Source organism: Lontra canadensis, unplaced genomic scaffold (assembly GCF_010015895.1).
Source record: "Lontra canadensis isolate GAN:19392208 unplaced genomic scaffold, GSC_riverotter_1.0 scaffold61, whole genome shotgun sequence".
NCBI lineage: Eukaryota > Metazoa > Chordata > Mammalia > Carnivora > Mustelidae > Lontra > Lontra canadensis.
In genome coordinates this window covers 7,361,698-7,384,539 of record NW_022631055.1, presented here as the reverse complement: position 1 = coordinate 7,384,539, position 22,842 = coordinate 7,361,698, and the positions used below count along the sequence as shown (strand labels likewise).

At 40.6% G+C, this 22,842-nt stretch overlaps 1 protein-coding gene and 1 pseudogene across 1 annotated transcript; both read right to left on the bottom strand.

Moving 5' to 3' along the window:
- Positions 1–7,775: 7,775 nt before the first annotated feature.
- Positions 7,776–8,615, bottom strand: LOC116879472 (RRP15-like protein). Its single transcript, XM_032877708.1, has one exon. It carries the CDS (start codon positions 8,612–8,614, stop codon positions 7,787–7,789), a length of 828 nt encoding a protein of 275 aa, XP_032733599.1. The 5' UTR covers position 8,615; the 3' UTR covers positions 7,776–7,786.
- Positions 8,616–21,848: 13,233 nt separating this feature from the next.
- Positions 21,849–22,600, bottom strand: LOC116879463 (annotated as a pseudogene).
- Positions 22,601–22,842: the final 242 nt, after the last annotated feature.

Below are 22,842 nucleotides of genomic sequence, written 5' to 3'. Positions count from 1 at the left end.
TGTTTACAATCTCCTTTTCACGAGGTTACAGTTTAAGACATACATGATTATCTCCTCAGTATGTTGGGACCTGTTAGTCGATTGTTCCCTGCATGCTGGGCTGTCACACAGGCCTGTAGTCTGTGCCCTGTGCAAAGTCATATCACAGGGGAGTGAGCGGAGCTGAAATCAGCCTGTGCTCCATTCGCCAAGATGCACCCGCATTCGAGCAGTCTTCAGAAAGGTCCTTTATCAAATGTGTTGCCTTGAGGCTCCATGTTGTAATTTGTCTGCTGGGAGGGGTTGCTTTTCCCAGTTTGCACAAGGTTACTGATGAGCTCTTGGGTGGGGGTGTGGCTACAAGTACCTCTTATTTTTCCAACTAGTCAGAAAGTTCTGCAAGATTGTCTGTCCTCTTTCACTTGAGTCTGTTAGAAAACTTAGCACAAGTGTGGACAGACCCAGGTGTGGCCCGGTTGTATTGTTTCCACACTGGATTTCTATCATTTCCGTCAGATGCTTTTGGTTTGTTTTGAGAAAAAAATTAGAATTTTTCTCATAAAGCTAATTTTTTATTGATTTGAAAGATCTAATAGTTTAACATTTTTTCTGTACCCCAACAGTTATGTAGTATAATGATTTCCTCAAGAAGAGAAATCCTTTTAATTTTTTCTTTAGCCAGATAATAAATGACTTAGTACACAGTTTTTGGGTTGGTTTGAGGGGATGCATTATAGTTTATTATTTCACTTTTTGTGTTTTGTTTTTGGTTTTGCTTGAGGATAGTCGACGCACAATGCTGCATTTGTTTCAGGTGTACAACATCGTGATTCAACATCTCTATACGTTATGCCGTGCTCCCCACAAGAATATCTAGCTACCTTCTGTCACCATACAACGCTATTACAATACTTTCGACTATACTCCCTATGCTGTACCTTTTATTCCTGTGCCAGAGGGGCAGAGGTGGACCGATGGGCCAGATGGGTGAAGGGGAGTGGGATACACAGTCTTCCAGTTTTAGAAGGAAGAAGTCACTGGAATAAAAGCTACAGTAGACACTTTGAGAGAGCTTCTTAAGGACATCGGGTACCATGTTTTCTCTAACAGTGCTTGGCATGTAGTAGGTGCACATGTATCTTCCCATGAATGAGTTAATTGTTTAATTAATTGATTAGTTAATGGTATTCACTTCTGGGGGGATCCAAGAGGAGAATTATATATGTTAAAAATTGTCAGACATCTCGGGTGCCTGGATGGCTTAGATGGTTGGGCATCTGCCTTCAGCCCGGGTCGTAATCCCAGGTTCCTGGGATCGAGCCCCGCATCTGGCTCTCTGCTCAGGGGAGAGTCTGCTTTCTCCTCTGCCTCTCTCCCCTTCTCGTGCTCTCTTTCTCTGTCAAATGAATAAATAAAAATCTTTTTAAAAAAAAAAACATCAGATTTTTTAACCTTCCACGTTATCTAGTACAACACTTATTTTGAAGTTGAGTACACCGAGACCCAAATAACTAACTAGTCAATATATCTAGTTAAAATCATAGGCAGGTTTCCATTTCCCTATAATTAGATCAATGAGGAGACTAATTTAGATGTTAAATAAATAATTAAAAGAATAAAATAAATATGCATCTATTAAAATACAAAAATGTTGATCTGTGTGCCACCTAAAATTGTATTAAGGTTTCAGTGATAATTGTAGCACTCTTTGGAAAATATTACATGTTTTTAGATGAGCAATGACATTAAATACAATGAAGCTCTACTAAACAATGCTGTGGATTGCCCAAAAGGGGAAAAGTCAGGGCTGACTGCAGCTGATTTAAACTGATTCTAACAAACCCTTCATGTAATTATATTAGATATTACAGTCTTGCGTTCAAATTTAGCTACTGGATTGAGCCTTGTTCCTAAATGGTGTACCTTGTACTGGTCTATTTCCTCATCTGTCCTAGAGCAGATTGGATTAGATGAACTCAGAAGGCCAGCATTCTATGAGCTAAAATCATCTGCATTCATTATTACTCCTTCCAGAAGGAAGAGCTCTGCATATAGGGAGATCTATATAATGTAATGGAAACAGTGACCACAGTAAATGTGAACATATTAAATTCCTTATTGGAGACTTTCAAATGATTTTTTTGAAAAGGGCAAAATTATGTATGTTAATGAGACGTCCTTAATTTGAACTTTTTTAAAAGATTTTATTTATTTATTTGACAGACAGAGATCACAAGCAGGCAGAGAGAGAGGAGGAAGCAGGCTCCCTACTGAGCAGAGAGCCTGATGCGGGGCTCGATCCCAGGACCCTAAGATCATGACCTGAGCTGAAGGCAGAGGCTTTAACCCACTGAGCCACCCAGGCACCCCTGAATTTTTTTTTTTTTTTAATGTAGGCTCCATGCCCAATGTGGGGCTTGAACTCACAACCCTGAGTTTGAGAGTCACATGCTCTACTGACTGAGCCAACCAGGTGTCCCAATAAAACATCCTTAAAAACAAAAACACTGGGGTTTCTGTGTGGCTCAGTCCGTTGAGCATCCAACTCTTGGTTTCAGCTCAGGTCTTTATCTCAGGATCATGAGTTCAAGCTCCACGGTGAAAAACAAACACCACACAAACTAAAAAGAAAGAGCTGGGGGTGCCTGGGTGGCTCAGTTGTTAAGCATCTGCCTTCTGCTCAGTTCATGATCCCAGGGTTCTGGGATCGAGCTCCACTTTGGGCTCTCTGCTTGAGAGAGCCCCTGTGCTCCCCTGTATGTGTTCACTCTCTTGCTGTGTCTCTCTCTGTCAAATAAATAAATAAAATCTTAAAAATAAATAAAAATAAAGAGCTGGACAAACATAGGGAACAAGAAAGAAAAAAGTGGCAAAATTAGTATCAGATAAGATAGAGTTTGAGGCAAAAAAGTAAGATAAAGGGGGATATTTTATATTTACGAATGTATAGTTACACATACAGTTTTAATTGCAATAGTTGCAAGTATTTGTGGACAAAGTAAAAATTGGTGGAAATATATAATTTGACAAAATCACAGCTATAATGAAAATTTTAATAAATATCACTCTGGATTTACATAATAGAAAGAACAAAATTGAGATAAAGTTTGGCTAATATATAGTTAGAAAGCTTGAATTAATAGATACATGTAGGACTTCATATGCAACAAAAATCTTTTTCCTTATTAAGTAGATATTTGAAAGGTAAGAATTAGACTGTCATTTTCTGACCACAATAAAATAAAACAAGAATTATTAAGAAAAAACTTTCCTCACATCAAATTATATTATTCAGAATTATTCATGCAAATTTAAATCAAAGAGGAAATCAAAACTGAAATTATAGATAATTGAGACATTAATATGTGAAAATACACAGTAAAAGATGTATTCAGGGGAAAGTCATAAGATTAAATGCCTTTATTAATAAACATGAAATGTTGAAATAAAGAAAGTAGAAAGAACAACAAAATAATATGAAGGCAAAAGTAAGAATTAATAAAAAATAAAAGCAGAATCTAATTTATTAGAAAAAATAAAAAATAGGTTTAAAATATAAAAACAAGAGTTATTACTTTGAAGGTCAATGAAACAGAAACTTCTTGCAAGTCTGATTATGGAAATAAGTGAAACCACAAATATAAAACACTAGAAGTATAAAAGGGAGACAACTAGAGGCACAACAAATTTTTCATAAGAATACATGCAGTTTTATACCAGTTAATCTGGACATTTTGAGGGGCACCTGGCTGATTCAGTCAATAGAGCATATGACTCTTGATCTTGGGGTAGTGAGTTCAAGCCCCACACTGGGCATGGAGCCTACTTAAAGAAAAAAATTCTGAATATTTAGATAAAATGAAGAATTTAACAGAAAAATTGAAAATCCAAAAAGGCCATTTTACCAGAAATTAATAGAAAAGTTTATTGAACACCTCCTCACCTCCATTCCTCAAAAGAGTACCAGTCTGATGGTTTACCAGATGAATTTTACCAGTCTTTCAAGAAGCAGATAATTTCTTATTTCAGCTGTTTCAAACAATAGGGAAAGGAGGGAAAGAAAGTGTCTTAATTATTTTACAAAGTTATAAAGCCCCGAAACCAAAACCAGCAAAAAATGTCACGAAACTGCCATAGATCAATCTTCAGAATAGTAATAAAACTGGTAAAGATTTACAAGGCTGATGTAACTCAAGGTTGGCTTGGTGTTAATAGGTATATACATTGGTATAACATTTATGGAGAGCTCTCATTACAACTCAATGTTCCTATTTAATCTGGAAATTGAATTTTAAGGAATTTATTCCAAGAAAATAATAGGATAAGTGTGCAAAGATGTATAAGTATTTTTAAAAGTTCATTATGACATAGTTTACAATTGAGGAAATTTGGAAATAACTCTAATGGCTGTCAACTGGGAATGTTAAGATCAATTATATTGATTACAATAAAATACTATGAGATTTTCGATAGGGATCAAATATATGTATTGTCATGGAAAAACATCCGTGGTCTATTGTTAAGTGCAAAAAGGAGATTACAGAACAGAATGTGTAGCACTTATTTTTTTAATGTAAATTAAGCCACTATGTTTATATATGTGTGCTTAAATACATTCAAAGAAGTCTAAAGGATTCCTAAAAATAATGTGAGAGGTTATTTCTTAAGTGTGAGTTTAATTGACAAGAAGCTACTTTATGTAGTTATGTATTGTTTGAACTTTGCCCTGAGTATAAAGAAGTAAACACAAGATTACCACTTTTGTAAATAGATAAGTAGATAGGTAGGTAGGTAGGCAAGTCGGTAAAAAATGAACACATGAATATATAAATAGATAAATAAAGGTGTTAGATAAAGTGTTCCTATCTTTCTTGCTCTTACCCCTTGAGATCAAATACAACTTTTGACTTTATAATTTCCACTATTATCATTATACCAATACCCTTGCTTTTTCTCTTCCTTTTCTTGATTCTTCTTCTTAGGGACAGAAAGGAAGAAGAAATAGCTCATCTGATGGCCCAATTCTGAGATGTGATCCTCAAAGTTCTTCCTGAAATTTCTTTCTGTTTCTTCAGTTTTCCAATTATTTTAAAGTCATTTAATACCCTGTAATACATTCTTTTTGTTTCAGCCATTAGAATGGATTCTATTTCTTACAACAAAACCCTGAACAGTGCTGAGGGTTATTAACACACACAACAAAAATAATGGTTCGCAAGTTGGACTTCTTTTGTAGGTATGTTTACAGTTGCATCATCGCAAACAATAACCAAAAAACAAAATTGACTTATTTTACTCTATGTGAAATTTGCTACACTAACAATGAATTTTCAGAGCTGGATGAACATGGTTGCTTGTTGGGATTGAGTTATGAGATTTGTAGAGTATGTGTATCCATTGAAATTATGAAAACAGTAGTTAAAAAAATAATGTCAGCAGTCTTTCCTTGTGGAGAAAATTCATTGATCAGTTAGTTGTTCCTAGAGACATGAAAGAGTCCAACCAGGGATTCAGGAACTCTTTGGGTCTGTCATGAAACATAGGTGTATGAGGTGTATGAGGAAGGTGTATGCCTTCCCAAAGACATCTCTGTTCTGATCCCTGGAACCTGTTGTTACCATCAGATGAGAAAAGGTAATTAAGTTTGCTAATCAGCTGACTTCAAACTATGATTATCCTGGGTTATCCAGGTGGGCCGAGTGTAATTACCAGGTCTTTATACGGAAGAGGAAGACAGAAGAATCTGCATCAGAATGGTGTGATGGGAGAAGGGCTTGCTGGTTGTTGGCTTCACAGAAGGCTGGGGGCCGGTGAGCCAAGGAATGCAGCAGTCTGTCCAAGGTGGAAAGGGCAAGGCAAGGGACTCTCTCCAGAGCCTTCAGCAGGTAAACAGCTCTGTGTGTGGATACTTTGATTTCAGCCCAGGGAGACCTCTTTTAAACTTACGAACCACCAGATAATAAATTGGTGTGAAGTCATTAAATTTGTGGTAATTTGTTGTAATAGTGATGGAAATGAATAATAATAGATTATTTGATCTATCGGTAAGAAAACGCCATTTTCTTTCTTTTTCCATTTTTTAAGATTTTATTTATTTGAGAAAGAGCACAAGTAGGGTGAGCAGCAGAGGTGTGAGGGAGAAGCAGACTCCTTTCAGAGCAGGGAGCTCGATATGGGGCTCGATCCCAGGACCCACGGATTCATGACCTGAGCCCAAGGCAGACACTTACCCAACTGAACCACTCAGGCATCCCAAAAATGCATTTTTCTAAGGGGTGCCTGGATGGCCCAGTGGGTAAAGCGTCTGCCTTTGGCTCAGGTCATGGTCTCAGGGTCCTGGGATGGAGCCCCGTACTGGGCTCTCTGCTCAGCAGGAAACTGCTTCCCCCTCTCTCTGCCTGCCTCTCTGCTACTCGTGATCTCTCTCTCTTTGTCAAATAAATAAATAAATACTCTTTTTTTTTTAAATGCACTTTTTTTTTGACAGACAGAGATCACAAGTAGGCAGAGAGGCAGGCAGAGAGAGTAGAGGAAACAGGCTCCCTGCTGAGCAGAGAGCCCAATGCGGGGCTTGATCCCAGGACCCTAGGATGATGACCTGAGCCAAAGTCAGAGGCTTAACCCACTGAGCCACCCAGGCACCCCTAAAAATGCATTTTCTAAGACAGACCTCAAGAGTAGTCTGAAAGTATGGGACGGGATGACTTCCTTAGTGATACTCTGAGCATTTCCCTAGCAAAGACTAAATGCCTCTTATCTGTAATAATCTATTTAATATATTTCTGTGAGTCTGGCCTTTAAAACATATTATGGCATCAAGGAAAATTACTTGCATGTTGAACATCCTCAGTTTTTCCTGAATTTCCGAAATGAATAACTTTCCTGCATCAGCATCTTGCCCATTAACCAATGACAGGGTGCAGATCCCCTCCCCTTGCCAGGTGGTAATTGTAACCCCAGTGCTGGCTGTGCGGATGTCCTTCAGTCACCCAGTTTTTCTGAGATCATCTTATTTTAATAAAGTTGTTAGTGCTGAAGTAGAATTGGGCTCACTTCTACTGAAATACCTGATGGGAAAGCAACATCCTTGCAAAGATTTCCAGAGATGCTGAGTCCATCATATGTTGTAAAGGAATGCTCTTGTTGCTAGAAATATCCATCTCCAAATTTCTACTGACTTTTCTTGATCCCCACTTTGCATTTTACCTCCCACAGCCGTCCCCTATTTTATATACCATGGGACCCAGCTAGATATTTTCTTTCCAACCCCTTCATTCTCCCAAATATTATTATGACTCAAGGCAATGGCCAGAGAAGTCTTTTTTAATAGTTTGGAGCAAAGGAGGGGTTGTATAGACAACTACTTAATGCTGAATATTAGAATGCCTTATCTTTTTTTTTTTTTTTTTTAACTTCAGGGAGTTCATTTTAATTATGAAAAGCACTGCATTTCTAGAAACTGCTGATACCGGAACAAAATACCAATATCCATGACCAATACGTAAACTTATAATGATCTGGGCAAAATGTGCATCTCGCTAGTTAAGCAGAAATACTCCTTTTTACATGTTTGAGAAACAATGCTTAAAATCATACAAGGTTTGAAAAACTTAATTTAACGAAGTTTTCACGAAAAGAGAAAACACCCAAGTTGGTAATAGTAAAAGTCTTTGGGCTTTCTTACAAATGATAGCTTCACAGCCACATAACTCTGAGAGCACAGAGCATTTCGCTAGGAAAAATACAATGACTGTATGCTGTGTTTCCTCTACGGCCTTATGTATCCAAGTCGCTCCCAGACCCTGGCTCACTGGTTATCCGCGTCATCACTCTTTTTGTCCCAGTCTTTCATGGATGCTCCCATCATGAAATCATCATGTAAGATTGTCCATCCAGGGCCCTCTTCTGATTTCACTTCAGTCTGTTTGGCTTTCAAGTTCTTTCCAGTCGAACTTTTCTCATTTGTACTTGTATCCATCCCTCTCAGAACACTGATGAAATCTTTCTTGGAAACAGTTGATATCAACTTAGCACGTTTTCTAATAGAACTTCCAGCTTCTTTAACCTTTTCATCAACGTTCTTTTGGTGCTTCTGCATGGCGTTAAATAACTGTACCACACCCCTTGTTGCAATTCTCTGAAGATTTCTCTCTGTTTCTTTGTCTTTGACAACATCTGGCTTTACTCTGCACATTTCCCATTCCCGCTTCTTACCAAGCTGTTTTCTCTTCTCTAGTCTCTCTTGCTTTAACTTTTCTTTTTCCTTTTCCAGCTCTCTGTTTTTGACCAGAATAGTAGACTTACTTTTAGGAGTTTTCTTTTTAAGAATTTTAGCCATGGCATCCGCCCAGCCCACGTTAATTCCAACTCTAACTTCGGCTGTATGTTCATTTCCATTGCCACAGGGTTCAACTTCATCTTCATTGTCAGCTCCCACTGATTCATCATCTGAAGAAAAGTGATCCTTTTCTGATTCACAACTTCCTACAGAACCTCCACTGTCAGTAGCGTCTTTGCCCTCATCTTCCAACTCCGAAGCTACTGCCCTAGCTACCATTTTCATCTTCTTCTTCTTCAGCGAATTTTTCAGCTTTTTCCCTGCACCCACGTGTGAGCCCCCCACGGCTGTGGCCATGTTTCCTCTCCAGCAGAATGCCTTATCTTTAAATGCATATTGGCCTGTTTTCAAGACGGTGGAACATCTCATCACTTTTGCTTGTCCTTCTGTGATTCGGGGTTTCCTCTCTTCTTCCTTGATCCTCTTTTTCCTCTTTATTTTTAAAGCTTTATTTATTTAAGAGAGTGCACTGGTGCGGATGGGCAGAGGGAGAGAGAGAATCATAAGCAGGCTCCACACCCTGCTGAGAGCCCGACGTGGGGCTCGATCTCACAACCCTGAGATTATGACCTGAGCCCAAATCAAGAGTTGGATGCTTACCCGATTGAGCCACCCAGGTGCTTCTCTTTTTCCTCTTTAATTCAAAAGCTCCCAAGCCCCAAACCTACTGCCCAGTTTTCTGGGAGAGTAGTTTTCCTATGTCTCTGTCCCCGTGGGGCCATGCAGCTACCCTAGAAGAGCCTTGTCTTTTTAACCATACTGTGCCAAGAAGGGGCATGCCAGGATAAGACAGATCTCTCTGGCTGAGAGGAACTCTTTGTCAGCTTGCGCAACACTTGTTTTCTCTCCTGTCCAAGTAATTTACAACTTTCTCATTTAAAATAAATGTCAATTTAGCCAACTATAAAATCCATCTGAATGTTTGAAGTAAAACAGGAAACTCAAATATCTTTATTGTATTGGAGGTCCTTTGCACCATATCCTCCAAATTCTCTCTCCTAGGGCATGAGTACTGTTGCTTTCCTTTGCGTTCTGAGGTACACACGTGGAAATTTAAAAAGCACTGGTCTTCTACTTCACTTTTTTCATAATAAAAATTTTCAAGCAAACACAAAAGTAGGTCACAAAAAAAGAGGATAATGAATTTTCATATATTTATAACCCAGCTTCAATAATTATCAACATATGGCAAATCTTTTTTTTTTTTTTAAAGATTTTATTTATTAGAGAGAGCACAAGCAAGGGGAGGAATAGGGAGAAGCAGACTCGCCACTGAGCGGGGAGCCTCATGTGGGACTCAGTCCCAGAGCCCCGAGATCATGACATGAGCCAAGTTAGACATTTAACTGGTGGCCCTCATCATATACCAATCTTGTCTCCGATATACCCCCATCATTCTCAGATATACCACCCCCTCCCACACTGGATTATTTTTGAATGAATTGCATACATCCTATTCTATCCATAAATAACGTCATTATGTGTATCTAAAAAATAAGGACAATTATCTAGACAGTGTTCAAATGTCCCCAGGCACCTCATAGAAGCCTTTTTACAGTTGTTGAGAAGCGCTGGGTCCAAACCTTGTCCCTGTTACAATCCACAAATGCACGTACCTCTCAAGTGCTTGCATGAGAGTAGTTGCCACTTAGTAAGGAAAAGGACATATTGTTTCTGGGCACCTGGGTGGCTCAGTGGTTAAGCGTCTGCCTTCCACTCAAGTTGTGATCTGGGTCCAACGGTTGAGCTCTCTGCTCAGCGGGGAGTCTGCTTCTGTCTCCCTCTCCCTCTGGCCCTCCCCAGTGCTTGTTCTCTCTCTCTCTCTCAAATAAATAAAATCTTAAAAAAAAAAAAAAAAAAAAAGAGGGACGCCCGGGTGGTTCAGTCAGTTGGGTGGCTGCCTTCGGCTCAGATCATGATCCCAGAGTCCTGGGATCGAGTCCTGAATTGGGCTCCTTGCTCAGCAGGAAGCCTGCTTCTGTCTGCTCTGTGGGCTGCTCCCCCTGCTTGTGCTCTCTCTGACAAATAAATAAATAAAATATTTAAAAAAAGAAAGATTGTTTCAAGACTAGTCCAGCTTTGGTTTTCTTTTTGTTTTTAGGTTTTTTCTTGTTTCTGAAGTAAGACATCTCTAGAATGGTGTTCTATTCTCTAGGCTAGTTGAATGGCATTTTTGGTTTGCTCCATAAGCAGGCTCATCCTTACAAGCAACTAACCAATGAACAACTTAATCATATACAAGGCCTTCTGGCCGGGGCCATCTGTCACTCAACAGCAGGGAAAGAACTTTGAACTCTTAGAAAATCTGTGCCTTTAGGAGGAAAAAAGCTGTGCAAAGAAGGCCAGCAGAACCAGCTGTCTTCAGAGAAGGTCAAGGCTACTTTACCTCCTGCAAAACTGGCCAGATGCAGCACACGGGAAGTCGAAGCAGTCCTGCTGAGTGGAACACACCCACTGTTTGCTGGGAGCTCCTGGCAGGCAGATACCATCATGTTAATGCTGTGTCTGTCATGACTAGCCCCACAATAGCACACAGCAGACCCTTGAGAAGGTGGAGAGGCTCCAAAGGCAGACCAATGCCCTCATGCAACTGGGCAGGGATCCTGTGCACTGGAGGAATGGGGGGCTGGGGTGGAGGTGTGAGAGGTGGTAACAAGGATGGGCAACTTGAATTGGGCAGGCCCGGGGAGCCGGGCATGGGGGTGTCCTGGGGCTCCAGCTCTTTGGAGCGAGGCACTTAGAGGTGAGATCGAGATGCTAAGAGGATGATCAAAAAGATTCAATGACAGAGTTTGCTTATTTTTAAAATGTACCCTGCTTTGGCTGAGCCTGCAACCAGATCCCCGTGGTCAGAATCCTGGAACATAAAGCCGCACAACCGGTACTTGAGTTAAGTACTTTAACCTGTGGTGAAATGGGCTCTTCTGGGAAGCCCCCGGACCTGTCAGGATCAGGGTTAGGGGTTTGGGAAGGTGGGTCAGATTAGGCAAGGTAAAGACTGGGATTCTAAGACAAACACAAAGGGGTAGTTAGTGGAGAGATGGACAGATGTATGGCGGTGTGTCTGCCAATTCACCCAAATGAGATCGGTAATCAGTTAACTTACAGGCAGAATTAATAAGCTACAAGGAACATCCAAATTGTCCTCTGAGGACTAACTTTGTTGAAGGCCATGCTCCCCCTTTACTCATCCTCACAAAGAGGTGCAGGTCCAGGTGAGGACTGAGAGTCTACCCTCGCTGAGTCAGGAGCAGTGGTTGGTTGGTAGGGGATCAACAGGCAAGCAATCCGCCAAAATCCGGGCACAAAAAATATCAGGAGGAACACACCAAGGTGAATCAGAAGCTTGATTTACAAGGGATTATGGCAGAGCTGGGGCTGAAGAGCTGTGCCTTCATCAGACAAGGACTAGGTCACAAGAAAACATGGAGTATAAAATGAAAAAAGAGAAAGCTTCCAGGCCTGCTCCACACTGAATCAGTCAGCCTCAGACCAGGGCTCCTGGTCATCATGCCTTGGCCTTGGATGCTTGGTTCTGGAGCGTAGAGTGGAGATGGTGGGAATGAACCTGTAGGCAGGAGTTCCAGAGGTTATAGGATAAAGATAGAATTCCTGCAAGGTCAGGGATTTCAGTGCATCAAATGATGTGAGTTCTCAAATGGCCTGTATGTTTCTTTCTTTCTTTCTTTCTTTTTTTAACATATAATGTATTATTTTCCCTAGGGGTACAGGTGTGTGAATCATCAGGCTTACACATTTCACAGCACTCACCATAGCACCTACCCTCCACAATGTCCATACCCCAACCACCCTATCCCTACCCCTCCACCCCCAGCAACCCTCAGTTTGTTTCATGAGATTAAGAGTCTCTTATGGTTTATCTCCCTCCTGATCCCATCTTGTTTCATTTTTTTCCCTCCCTATTCCCCATGACCCCCTGCACTGCCTCTCAAATTCCTTATATCAGAGATATTATATGATAATTGTCTTTCTCTGATTGACTTATTTCACTCAGCATAATACCCTCTAGTTCCATCCATGTTGTTGCAAATGGCAAGATTTCATTTCTTTTCTTTTTTTTTAAAGATTTTATTTATTTGATAGATCACCAGTAGGCAGAGAGAGGAAGGGAAGCAGGCTCCCTGATGAGCAGAAAGCCCCATGCGGGGCTTGATCCCAGGACCCTGGGATCATGACCTGAGCTAAAGGCAGAGGCTTTAACTCATTGAGCCACCCAGGCACCCCAAGATTTCATTTCTTTTGATGGCTACATAGTATTCCCTTGTATATATATACAACATCTTCTTTATCCATTCATCTGTTGATGGATGGTTCTTTCCATAGTTGGCTATTGTGTACATTGCTGCTATAAACATTCAGGTGCATGTGCCCCTTCAGATCACTAGGAGTGATCTTTAGCTTTGTATCTTTAGGGTAAATACCCAGTAGTGTGAATGCTGGGTCGTAGGGTAGCTCTATTTTCAACTTTTTGAGAAACCTCCATACTTTTTTCCAGAGTGGCTGCACCAGCTTGCATTCCAACCAACAGTATAGGAGGGTTCCCCTTTCTCTGCATCCATGCCAATATCTGTCATTTCCTGACTGGTTAATTTTAGCTATTCTGACTGGAGTGAGGTGGTATCTTAATGTGGTTTTGATTTGTATTTCCCTGATGCCCAGTGATATTGAGCACTTTTTCATGTGTCTGTTGGCCATTTGGATGTCTCCTTTGCAGAAATGTCTGTTCCTATCTTCTGCCCATTTCTTGATTGGATTATTTGTTCTTTGGGTGTGGAGTTTGATAGGTTCTTTATATATTTTGGATACTATTCCTTTATCTGATGTCATACATGAATACCTTCTCCCATTCTGTCAGTTGTCTTTTGCGTTTGTTGACTGTTTCCTTTGCTGTGCAAAAGCTCTTGATGAAGTCCCAATCGTTCATTTTTGCCCTTGCTTCCCTTGCTTTTGGCAATATTTCTAGGAAAAAGTTGCTGCGGCTGAGGTCAAATAGGTTGCTGCTTGTGTTCTCAAGGATTTTGATGGATTCCTCTTTCACATTGAGGTCTGTTATCCATTTTGGGTCTATTTGTGTATGTGTGGTGTAAGGAAATGGTCCAGTTTCCTTCTTCTGCATGTGGCTGTCCAATTTTCCCAACACCATTTGTTGAAGAGACCATCTTTTTTCCATCGGACATTCTTTCCTGCTTTGTTGAAGATTAGTTGACCGTAGAGTTGAGGGTCCATTCCTGGGTTCTATTCTGTTCCATTGATCTATGTGTCTGTTTTTGTGCCAGTACCATACTGTCTTGATGATGACAGCTTTGTGACAGAGCTTAAAGTCTAGCGTTGTGATGCTGCCAACTTTGGTTTTCGTTTTCAACATTCTTCTGCCTATTCGGGGTCTTGTTCCATATACATTTTAGGATTATTTGTTCCATTTCTTTGAAAAAAAATTGATGGTATTTTGATAGGGATTGCGTTAAAGGTATAGATTGCTTTAGGTAGCATAGACATTTTCACAATATTTGTTCTTCCAATCCATGAGCATGGAATGTTTTTCCATTTCTTTGTGTCTTCCTCAATTTCTCTCACGAGTACCTTATAGTTTTCTGAGTACAAATTCTTTGCCTCTTTGGTTAGTTTTATTCCTAGGTATCTTATGGTTTTGGGTGCAATTGTAAATGGGATCAACTCCTTAATTTCTCTTTCTTCTGTCTTGTTGCTGGTGTGTAGAAATGCAACTGATTTCTGTGCATTGATTTTATATCCTGACACTTTACTGAATTCCTGTCTGAGTTCTAGCAGTTTTGGAGTGGAGTCTTTTGGGTTTTCCACATAAAGTATCATATCATCTGCAAAGAGGGAGAGTTTGACTTCTTCTTTGCTGATTCAGATGCCTTTTATTTCTTTTTGTTGTCTGATTGCTGAGGCTAGGACTTGTAGTACTATGTTGAAAAGCATTGGTGATGATGGACATCCCCGCCATTTCCTGACCTTAGGGGGAAAGCTCTGTTTTTTCCCATTGAGAATGATATTTGCTGTGGGGTTTTCATAGATGGCTTTGATGATATTGAGGTATGTATCCTCTATCCCTACACTTTGAAGAGTTTTGATCAAGGAAGGATGCTGCACTTTGTCAAATGCTTTTTCAACATCTATTGAGAGTATCATATGTTCTTGTTCTTTCTTTTATCAATGTATTGTATCATATTGATTGATTTGCAGATATTGAATCAACCTTGCAGCCCAGGGATAAATGCCACTTGGTTGTGGTGAATAATCCTTTTAATGGACTGTTGGATATTATTGGCTAGCATTTTGGCGAGAATTTTTGTGTCCATGTTCATCTACCCTATTGGTCTGTAATTCTCCTTTTTGATGGGGTCTTTGTCTGGTTTTGGGGTCAAGGTAATGCTGGCCTCATGAAATGAGTTTGGAAGTTTCCTTTCCATTTCTATTTTTTGGAATGGCTTCAGGAGAATAGGTATTAATTCTTTAACTGTTTGGTAGATTTTCCCTGGGAAGCCATCTGGCCCTGGGCTCTTGTTTGTTGGTAGATTTTTGATGACTGCTTCAATCTCCTTACTGGTTATGGGTCTGTTCAGGTTTTCTATTTAATCCTGGTTCAGTTTTGGTAGTTTATATGTCTCTAGAATGCATCCATTTCTTCAGGATTGTCAAATTTGCTAGTGTATGGTTGCTCATAATATGCTCTTATCATTGTTTGTATTTCTTTGGTGTTGTTTGTGATCTCTCCTCTTTGATTCATGATTTTTATTAATTAATAAAGACTTTTTGATAAGTCTTTATTAATTATTTCTAAGGACCAGCTCCTAGTTTCATTGATTTTTTCTACTGTTCTTTTGGTTTCTATTTCATTGATTTCTGCTCTTATCTTAATTATTTCTCTTCTCCTGCTGGGTTTAGGCTTTTTTTGCGGTTCTTTTTCCAGCTCCTAAATTTAGGTGTAGGGTTAGGTTGTGTACTTGAGACCTGTCTTGTTTCTTGAGAAAGTCTTATGTTGCTATATGCTTTTCTCTCAGTACCGTCTTTGCTGTGTCCCAACGATTTTGAACAGTTGTGCTTTCATTTTCATTTGTTTCCATGAATTTTTTTAGTTCTTTAATTTCCTGGCTGACCCATCCACTATTTAATAGGATGCTCTTTAACCTCCATGTATTTGAGTTCTTTCCAACTTTCCTCTTGTGATTGAGTTCTAGCTTCAGACCATTGTGGTCTGAAAATATGTATGGAATGATCCCAATATTTTGGTACCAGTTGAGACCTAATTTGTGACCGAGGATGTAATCTAGTCTGGAAAATGTTCTATGTGCACTAGAGAAGAATGTGTATTCTGTTGCTTTGGGATGGAATGTTCTAAATATATCTGTGATGTCCATCTGGTCCAGTCATTTAAAACCTTTATTCCCTTATTGATCTTTTGCTTACATGATCTGTCCATTTCGGGGGGGTGGGGGTGCTAAAGTCCCCTACCATTATTGTATTATAGTTGATGTGTTTCTTTCATTTTGCTATAAATTGGTTTATATATTGGCTGCTCCCATGTTATGGGCATAGATATTTAAAATTGTTAGATCTTCTTGTTGGACAGACCCTTTAAGTATGATATAGTGTCCTTCCTCATCTCTTACAATGGTCTTTGGCTTAAAATCTAATTTATCTGATATAAGGATTGCGATCCTAGCTTTCTTTTGATGTCCATTAGCATGGGAAATTGTTTTCCACCCCCTTACGTTAAATTTGGAGGTATCTTTGGGTCTAAAATGAGTCTCTTGCAGACAGCATATCAATGGGTCTTAGTTTTTTTGTTTGTTTGTTTTTGTTTTGTTTTTGATCCATTCTGATACCATGTGTCTTCTGACTGGGGCTTTTTAGCCCATTTACATTCAGGGTAACTATTCAAAGATATGAATTTGCTGCCTTTTTTTTTTTTTTTGCCTGTAAGGTGACTGTTACCGTATATTGTCTCTGTTCTTTTCAGGTCTGTTACTTTGAGGCTCTCTCTTTGCTTAGAGGACCCCTTTCGACATTTCCTGTAGGGCTGGTTTGGTGTTTGCAAATTCTTTTAATTTTTGTTTGTCCTGGAAGGTTTTTTATCTCTCCTTCTATTTTCAATGACAGCCTAGCTGGATATAGTATTCTTGGCTGTATATTTTTCTCATTTGGTGCTGTGAATATATCATGCCAGTCCTTTATGGCCTGCCAGGTCTCTGTGGATAGAAGTATATGTTACAGACCTCTTGTATGTTATAAACCTCTTGTTCCAAGCTGCTTTCAAGATTTTCTCTTTGTCACTGAGACTTGTAAGTTTTACTATTAGATGATGGGGTGTGGACCTATTTTTACTGATTTTTGAGGGGGATTCTCTGTGCCTCCTGGATTTTGATGCTTGTTCCCTTTGCCAAATTAAGGAAATTCTCTGCTATAATTTGCTCCAATATATCTTCTGCCCCCCCTCTCTCTTTCTTCTTCTTCTGGGATCCCAATTATTCTAATATTGTTTCATCTTATGGTATCACTTATCTCTTGAATTCTCCCCTTGTGGTCCAGTAGTTGTCTCTCTTTTTCTCAGCTTCTTTATTCTCCATCATTTGGTCTTCTATATCACTAATTCTCTCTTCTGCCTCACTTATCCTAGTAGTAAGAGCCTCCATTTTTTAATTGAACCTCATTAGTAGCTTTTTTTTTTTAAATTTCAATGAGGTTAGATTTTAGTTCTTTTAGTTCTCCAGAAAAGGATTTTATTTCTCCAGAAAGGGATTCTCTAATATCTTCCATGCTTTTTTCAAGCCCAGCTAGAACCTTGATAATCGTCATTCTGAATTTTTTTTTAAGATTTCATTTATTTATTTGACAGAGATCACAAGTAGGCAGAGAGGCAGGCAGAGAGAGAAGAAGGGAAGCAGGCTCCCCGCTGAGCAGAGAGCCCTATGCAGGGCTCGATCCCAGGACCCTGGGATCATGACCCGAGCTGAAAGCAGAGGCTTTAACCCTCTGAGCCACCTAGGTGCCTCGATAATTGTCATTCTGAACTCTAGTTCTGGCATATTACTAATGTCCGTATTGATTAGGTCCCTAGCTGTTGATACTGCCTCTCGTTCTTTTTTTTCTTTCTTTCTTCTTCTTTTTTTTTTTTTTTGTGGTGAGTTTTTCTACCTTGTCATTTTACCCAGATAAAAGTAGATGAATGAGAGAACAAAATACTAAAAGGGTAGCAATGATCCCAGAAAAATATATACTACCCAAATCAGAAGAGACACAAAACCAGGGGGAGAAGATAGGGGACAAAAAAGGAAAGAAAATATATATATATATATATATATTAGATTGGTGAATAAAATAGAGCCACACACTTGATTTTGGATGTATTTTCGTCTGTTAGAAGAAACTACCTCCCAAAATTTTAAAGAAAGAAAAACTTACATATATACAAAAATAAGGGTAAACACGATGAAGGGATGAAGTATGACTGTAAAGATGAAACTTAAAAAGATTCTTAAAAAGGAATTGATAAGAAGTTGGTTGAAAAAAAAAGAGAGAGAGGAAAGAATGTGATCAGGCTGGAGACTAGAACAAAGCCATGTGCTAGATTTAGGGTATATTTTTGATCTATTAGAAGAAATTGTATCCCAAAATTTTTTAAAAAATAGTTTTATTATTTATTTATTCATTTATTTTTTAAAAGATTTTATTTATTTATTTGACAGAAAGAGACACAGTGAGAGAGGGAGCACAAGCAGTGGGAGTGGGAGAAGGAGAAGCAGACTTCCCATGGAGCAGGAAGTCCGATGCAGGGCTCAATCCCAGGACCCCAGGAAGATGACCTGAGCCAAAGGCAGACACTCAATGACTGAGACACTCAGGCACCCCCGTATCCCAAAATTTTAAAGAAAAAAAAACAACCCTATATGTATATTAAAAAAAATAAGGTTAAATACACTGAAGGAATAAAATATGACTATAAAAATTGAAATTTTAAAAGATTTTTTAAAAAGGTATTGATAAGATGAAATAGTTTAAAAATGTCAAAATAGGAAAGGAAAAATTTTAAAAATGGAATAAGGAAAAAAAAATTTAAAAAAATTAACTTTGAAAGACTAATGGATTATGGGAAAAAAGCCATTAATTCTATATGTTGCTTTCCCCTAGCTTTGGAGTTCTGCAGTTCTCACTGATTGGTTAACTTGGTCTTGGCTGGATGTTCCTGCTGATCTTCTGGGGGAGGGGCTTGTTTGTGAGATTCTCAGTTGTCTTTGTCCAAGGCGGAATTGCACCATCTTTGCCTGGGGCAAGTCTAAGTAATCTGTGCAGTTTCGGTCTCGGGAGTTTTGTTCCCTGAACGCTTTCCGTAGAGCTTTGTGGATGGAAGTGAAAATGGTGGCCTCCCCATCTCCGGCTCCATAGGAACGGAGTGTTCAGTGCCCCACTGTTCAGAGAGCCATCAGAGAAAAGCAGTTAATCCCTCCTGTCTTCCTCACCTCCAGCCGCACTCCGTGCTTACCCAGCCTATGACCGAGCATTTCTATCCCTGCTGCATGGCCCGTTAGGAGTCTCCAAGCCCAGCAGATTCCTACCACGTACTCCTGCACCACTCCTCCCCAATGAGGAAGGTGAGTCTCCCCAGATCTGCTACTTGTGGGGACCCTGCTCAAAGTGCAGTGTCCTGACTGTGCCTTATATCACAGTTTAAGGTAACCCTGAGCTGAGAGCCCACTGCTCTGCTCTGTCTCTGCAGGTGGCTTCCCTCTTCCAATACCTGGGAGCTCTGCCACACTCAACAACCCTGGTCTTTCTGGGACCCCATGGGTCCTGAGGCCACACTGTCCCCATGAGTGCTCCACCACCACCACCCCCCCCACTTAGCCTCTGGAGTGACGTCCCTCAGTGGAGCAGACTGCTAAAAGTTCCAATTTTGTGCTCTGCTGCTCTATCACTTGCCAGGAACAAGAGATAGGAAGGAGACCTCCCCCGTGGTCTCTCTTCCCGTATATTGCTTCAGATTCACTACTTTGCATGTCCTACCTTCTGGAAACTGGTTAATTTTTCAGTTCCTAGAATTGCTGCTCTTCTTCTCTTCTGTCTCCTTTTCAGTTTTTAAGTGTTCAGAATGGTTTGATAACTAGCTGAACTCCTGGGACCGGATGATATTTAGATCTACTCCTCTGCCATCCTGCTCCTCCTCAAATGGCCTGTATATTTCTTAGACAAGTCCAGTTGCTGAACAGAGCTTTGTTCTCTGGATGATGCTTTTTGTGGCCATGGGAGGGTGTTGCACAGCCCTGGCCTCTTCCAGGGGCTGACTTCCAAGTAACATTCAGATCTCAGGAGATTTTATTTCTTCTCTGACCCCAGAACTCTATGTACATGTCCCTGTCATGTGCTTCCTTAGCCTGTGGACACGGCACTATCATAGTGTGATGTAGTGGCCCATTTCCTGGTCCGTGTGCCCCCCTGTTTGCATTTAACTGTTGTGAATTGGTGTACCGAATGAGTCTGAATGTGATGTTCTTTGTATAGCTGTATAGTGTTGAGATTACTTATAAAATACCTAATGAAACTTTTCACCCTTGGATAGCCAAAAGAAAGTATTATGTGGAAAACAACTGACAAATTGTCTAACTTGGTTTGGTGTGAAGCAACACTCAATGTTCAAACCAATCCCAAGGGGAACCTGGACAACCCAAATATCGTGACAGGGTAGGACTGCCAAAGGGGAAATTTATTTATTTATTTATTTTAAAGATTATATTTATTTATTTGACACACAGAGAGAGACAGATCACAACTAGGCAGAGAGGCAGGCACAGAGAGGGGACGAAGCAGGCTCCCTGCTGAGCAGAGCCCGAGGTGAGGCTTGATCCCAGGCCCCTGAGATCATGACCTGAGCTGAAGGCAGAGACTTAATCTTTACACTGAGCCACCCAGGGCCCAAAGCTATGTGTTTTTTTTGTTTGTTTGTTTGTTTGTTTAAGGTTTTATTTATTTTGTGGACAGAGAGAGACATAGTGAGAGAGGGAACAGAAGCAAGGGGAGTGGGAGAGGGAGAAGCAGGCTTCCCACTGATCAGGGAGTCCCATGCAGGGCTCGATTCCTGGACCCTGGGATCGTGACATGAGGCAAAGACAGACACTTAACAACTGAGCCATCCAGGCGCCCCCAAAGGGGAAATTTATAGCTAAATGCCTATATTAGATAAGAAGGAAGATCTCAAATCAATTACCTGAACTTTCACTTTAAGAAAGTAAGGGAAAAAAAAGGAACTAAGCCCAACGGAAGCAGAAGATGAAATCATAAAGATATGAGTGGAAATAAAGTAGAAATCCAATAGAAAAATGTAACAAATGGAACATTGTTTCTTTGAAAAGATTAAAAAAATAGACAAACTTATAGCTTGACTGGCCAAGAGAAGAAAGAAAGAGAAAAGACACAAATTATTGAAATCAGGAATAAAATAGGAACATTATTACCAACTTTACAGAAACGAAAAGAATTATAAGGAAATACTTGAACAACAGTATGCCAATAAATTAGTTAACCCAGATGAAATGGAAACTTCCCTAGAGAGACATGAATTACTGAAACTCACTCAAGAAGAAAACGGAAAGGGGTCCCTGGGTGGCTCAGATGGTTAAGCATCTGCTTTTGGCTCAGGTCATGATCCCAGTGTCCTGGGATCAAGCCCCACACTGGGCTCCCTGCTCAGCCAGAAGTCTGATTTTTCCTCTCCCTCTGCCTCCTACTCTGCCTACTTGTATGTTCTCTCTCTCTCCCTCTGGCAAATGAATAAATACAATCTTTTTTTAAAAAGAGAAGAATATAGAAAATAAATGTGTGTACATTAACATTTTTTTTTTCTGGAAGAATATTTTTTAGAGCAGTTTTAGGTTTAACAGCAAAATAGAGAGGAAGGGCCAGAGACTTCCCACATACCCTCTGTCCCTACACATGCTTCCCCTGTCATCAACATTCCCCCAGAGTGGGACATTTGTGAGAACTGATGAGTTACACTAACAGGTCATAATCACCCAAAATATGTAGTTTATATTATCACTCTTGGAGTTGTACATTCTCTAGGGTTGGACAAATTTATAACAATATGTATCCATCATGATAGTATCATGCAGAGTATCTTCACTGTCCCCAAATCCTCTGTGGTCTGCTTAATAATTCCTTTATTCCACACTGACCCCCAGTAACATTGATTTTTTTTTTTTTTTTACAATTTATTTATTTGATTGAGAGAGAGAGAGAGAGAGCTGGGGGAGAAGCAGGGAGAGAGAGGGAGAGAATCCTCAAGCAGACTCCCTTTTGAGTGCAGAACCCAATGGGGTTTCCATCCCAGGACCCTGGGATCATGACCCGAGCTGAAGGCAGAGGCTTTAACCCACTGAACCACCACCTTGGTTAGATTTTTAGAGCTACCCGCAGACTTTAAGGGTAGGGCAAGGGGAAGAAAAAGGTATATTCTTTCTCAGTAGCCTCTTTACATGTATTTCTCACGTTCTCACTACCCATGTGTAGACATCCAGGGCTTTCCCCTGTCCTGCCTCTTCTGGGTCAAGTCATATGGGCTCGGGAATTTCTGTATCCCCAGCGTATTGGCAGTGGCTCTCCACTCAAACAAAGGTCCAGGGGTTTGGTTGTTCTGTTTTTATTTCTCTTAATCTTTTTGCAGCTTCTCTAGAGTCTCATGGTTCATGGCCCTTGCCAGGCAGGCCAACAAGCTTGATGAGGAAACATTGTTATCTCTGAGTTCACCATCCCCACCCATCTCTACTGTAAGACTGCCAGCCTTTCTTCATGGGAGCCATGCAGTGACCAATGGCACTTTGGTCTCCCTACCATGGGCTGCCCCACACCCTTGCAGGTGATGAACTTGAAAGGTACTGGTACTCTCTATCAGGCAAACATGTTCTCGGTGTCCAGAGAGCAGTGGACTGTCAGGTGCAGCCTTTCAAACTGTCCCCTGTGGAGGTAACCACACCCAGTGCCAAGATGGCAAAACTGCCTTCTGTGAACTCAGGAGCTTTAGCAGAAGGTTGCCAATGGCACTCAAGTATTGAGGTTCTCGTCTTCCTTTTGGCACGGTGGTGCCCTTTCAACAAATCTAAGCATGGGCTTTTGAGGAATGGAAGCATCCTCAAAAGTTGGCAGCAGGAGCAGCGACATTAGGCCAGTGCTGGTGGGCAGGGCTGCCCCCAGATCAGACAGCGGTGCTTACAGGAATGGTGCCCTGGCACAAGCCAGCAGCCACCGCATGGCCACGTGGGTCAGGGTGACTGCAACTGCCTCCACCACGGAAGAGGGTGGTGCCCCTAGATCCACACTGGCATTCGCCCAAGACTGCTGGTATTACTGTGATTTAATTTGCATTTCCTGGGGTGCCTGGGTGGCTCAGTCAGTTAAACAGCTGCCTTAGCCGCAGGTCATGATCCCTGGGTCCTGGGATTGAGCCCCATGTGGGGCTCCCTGCTCTGCAGGGAACTTGCTTCTCCTCTCCC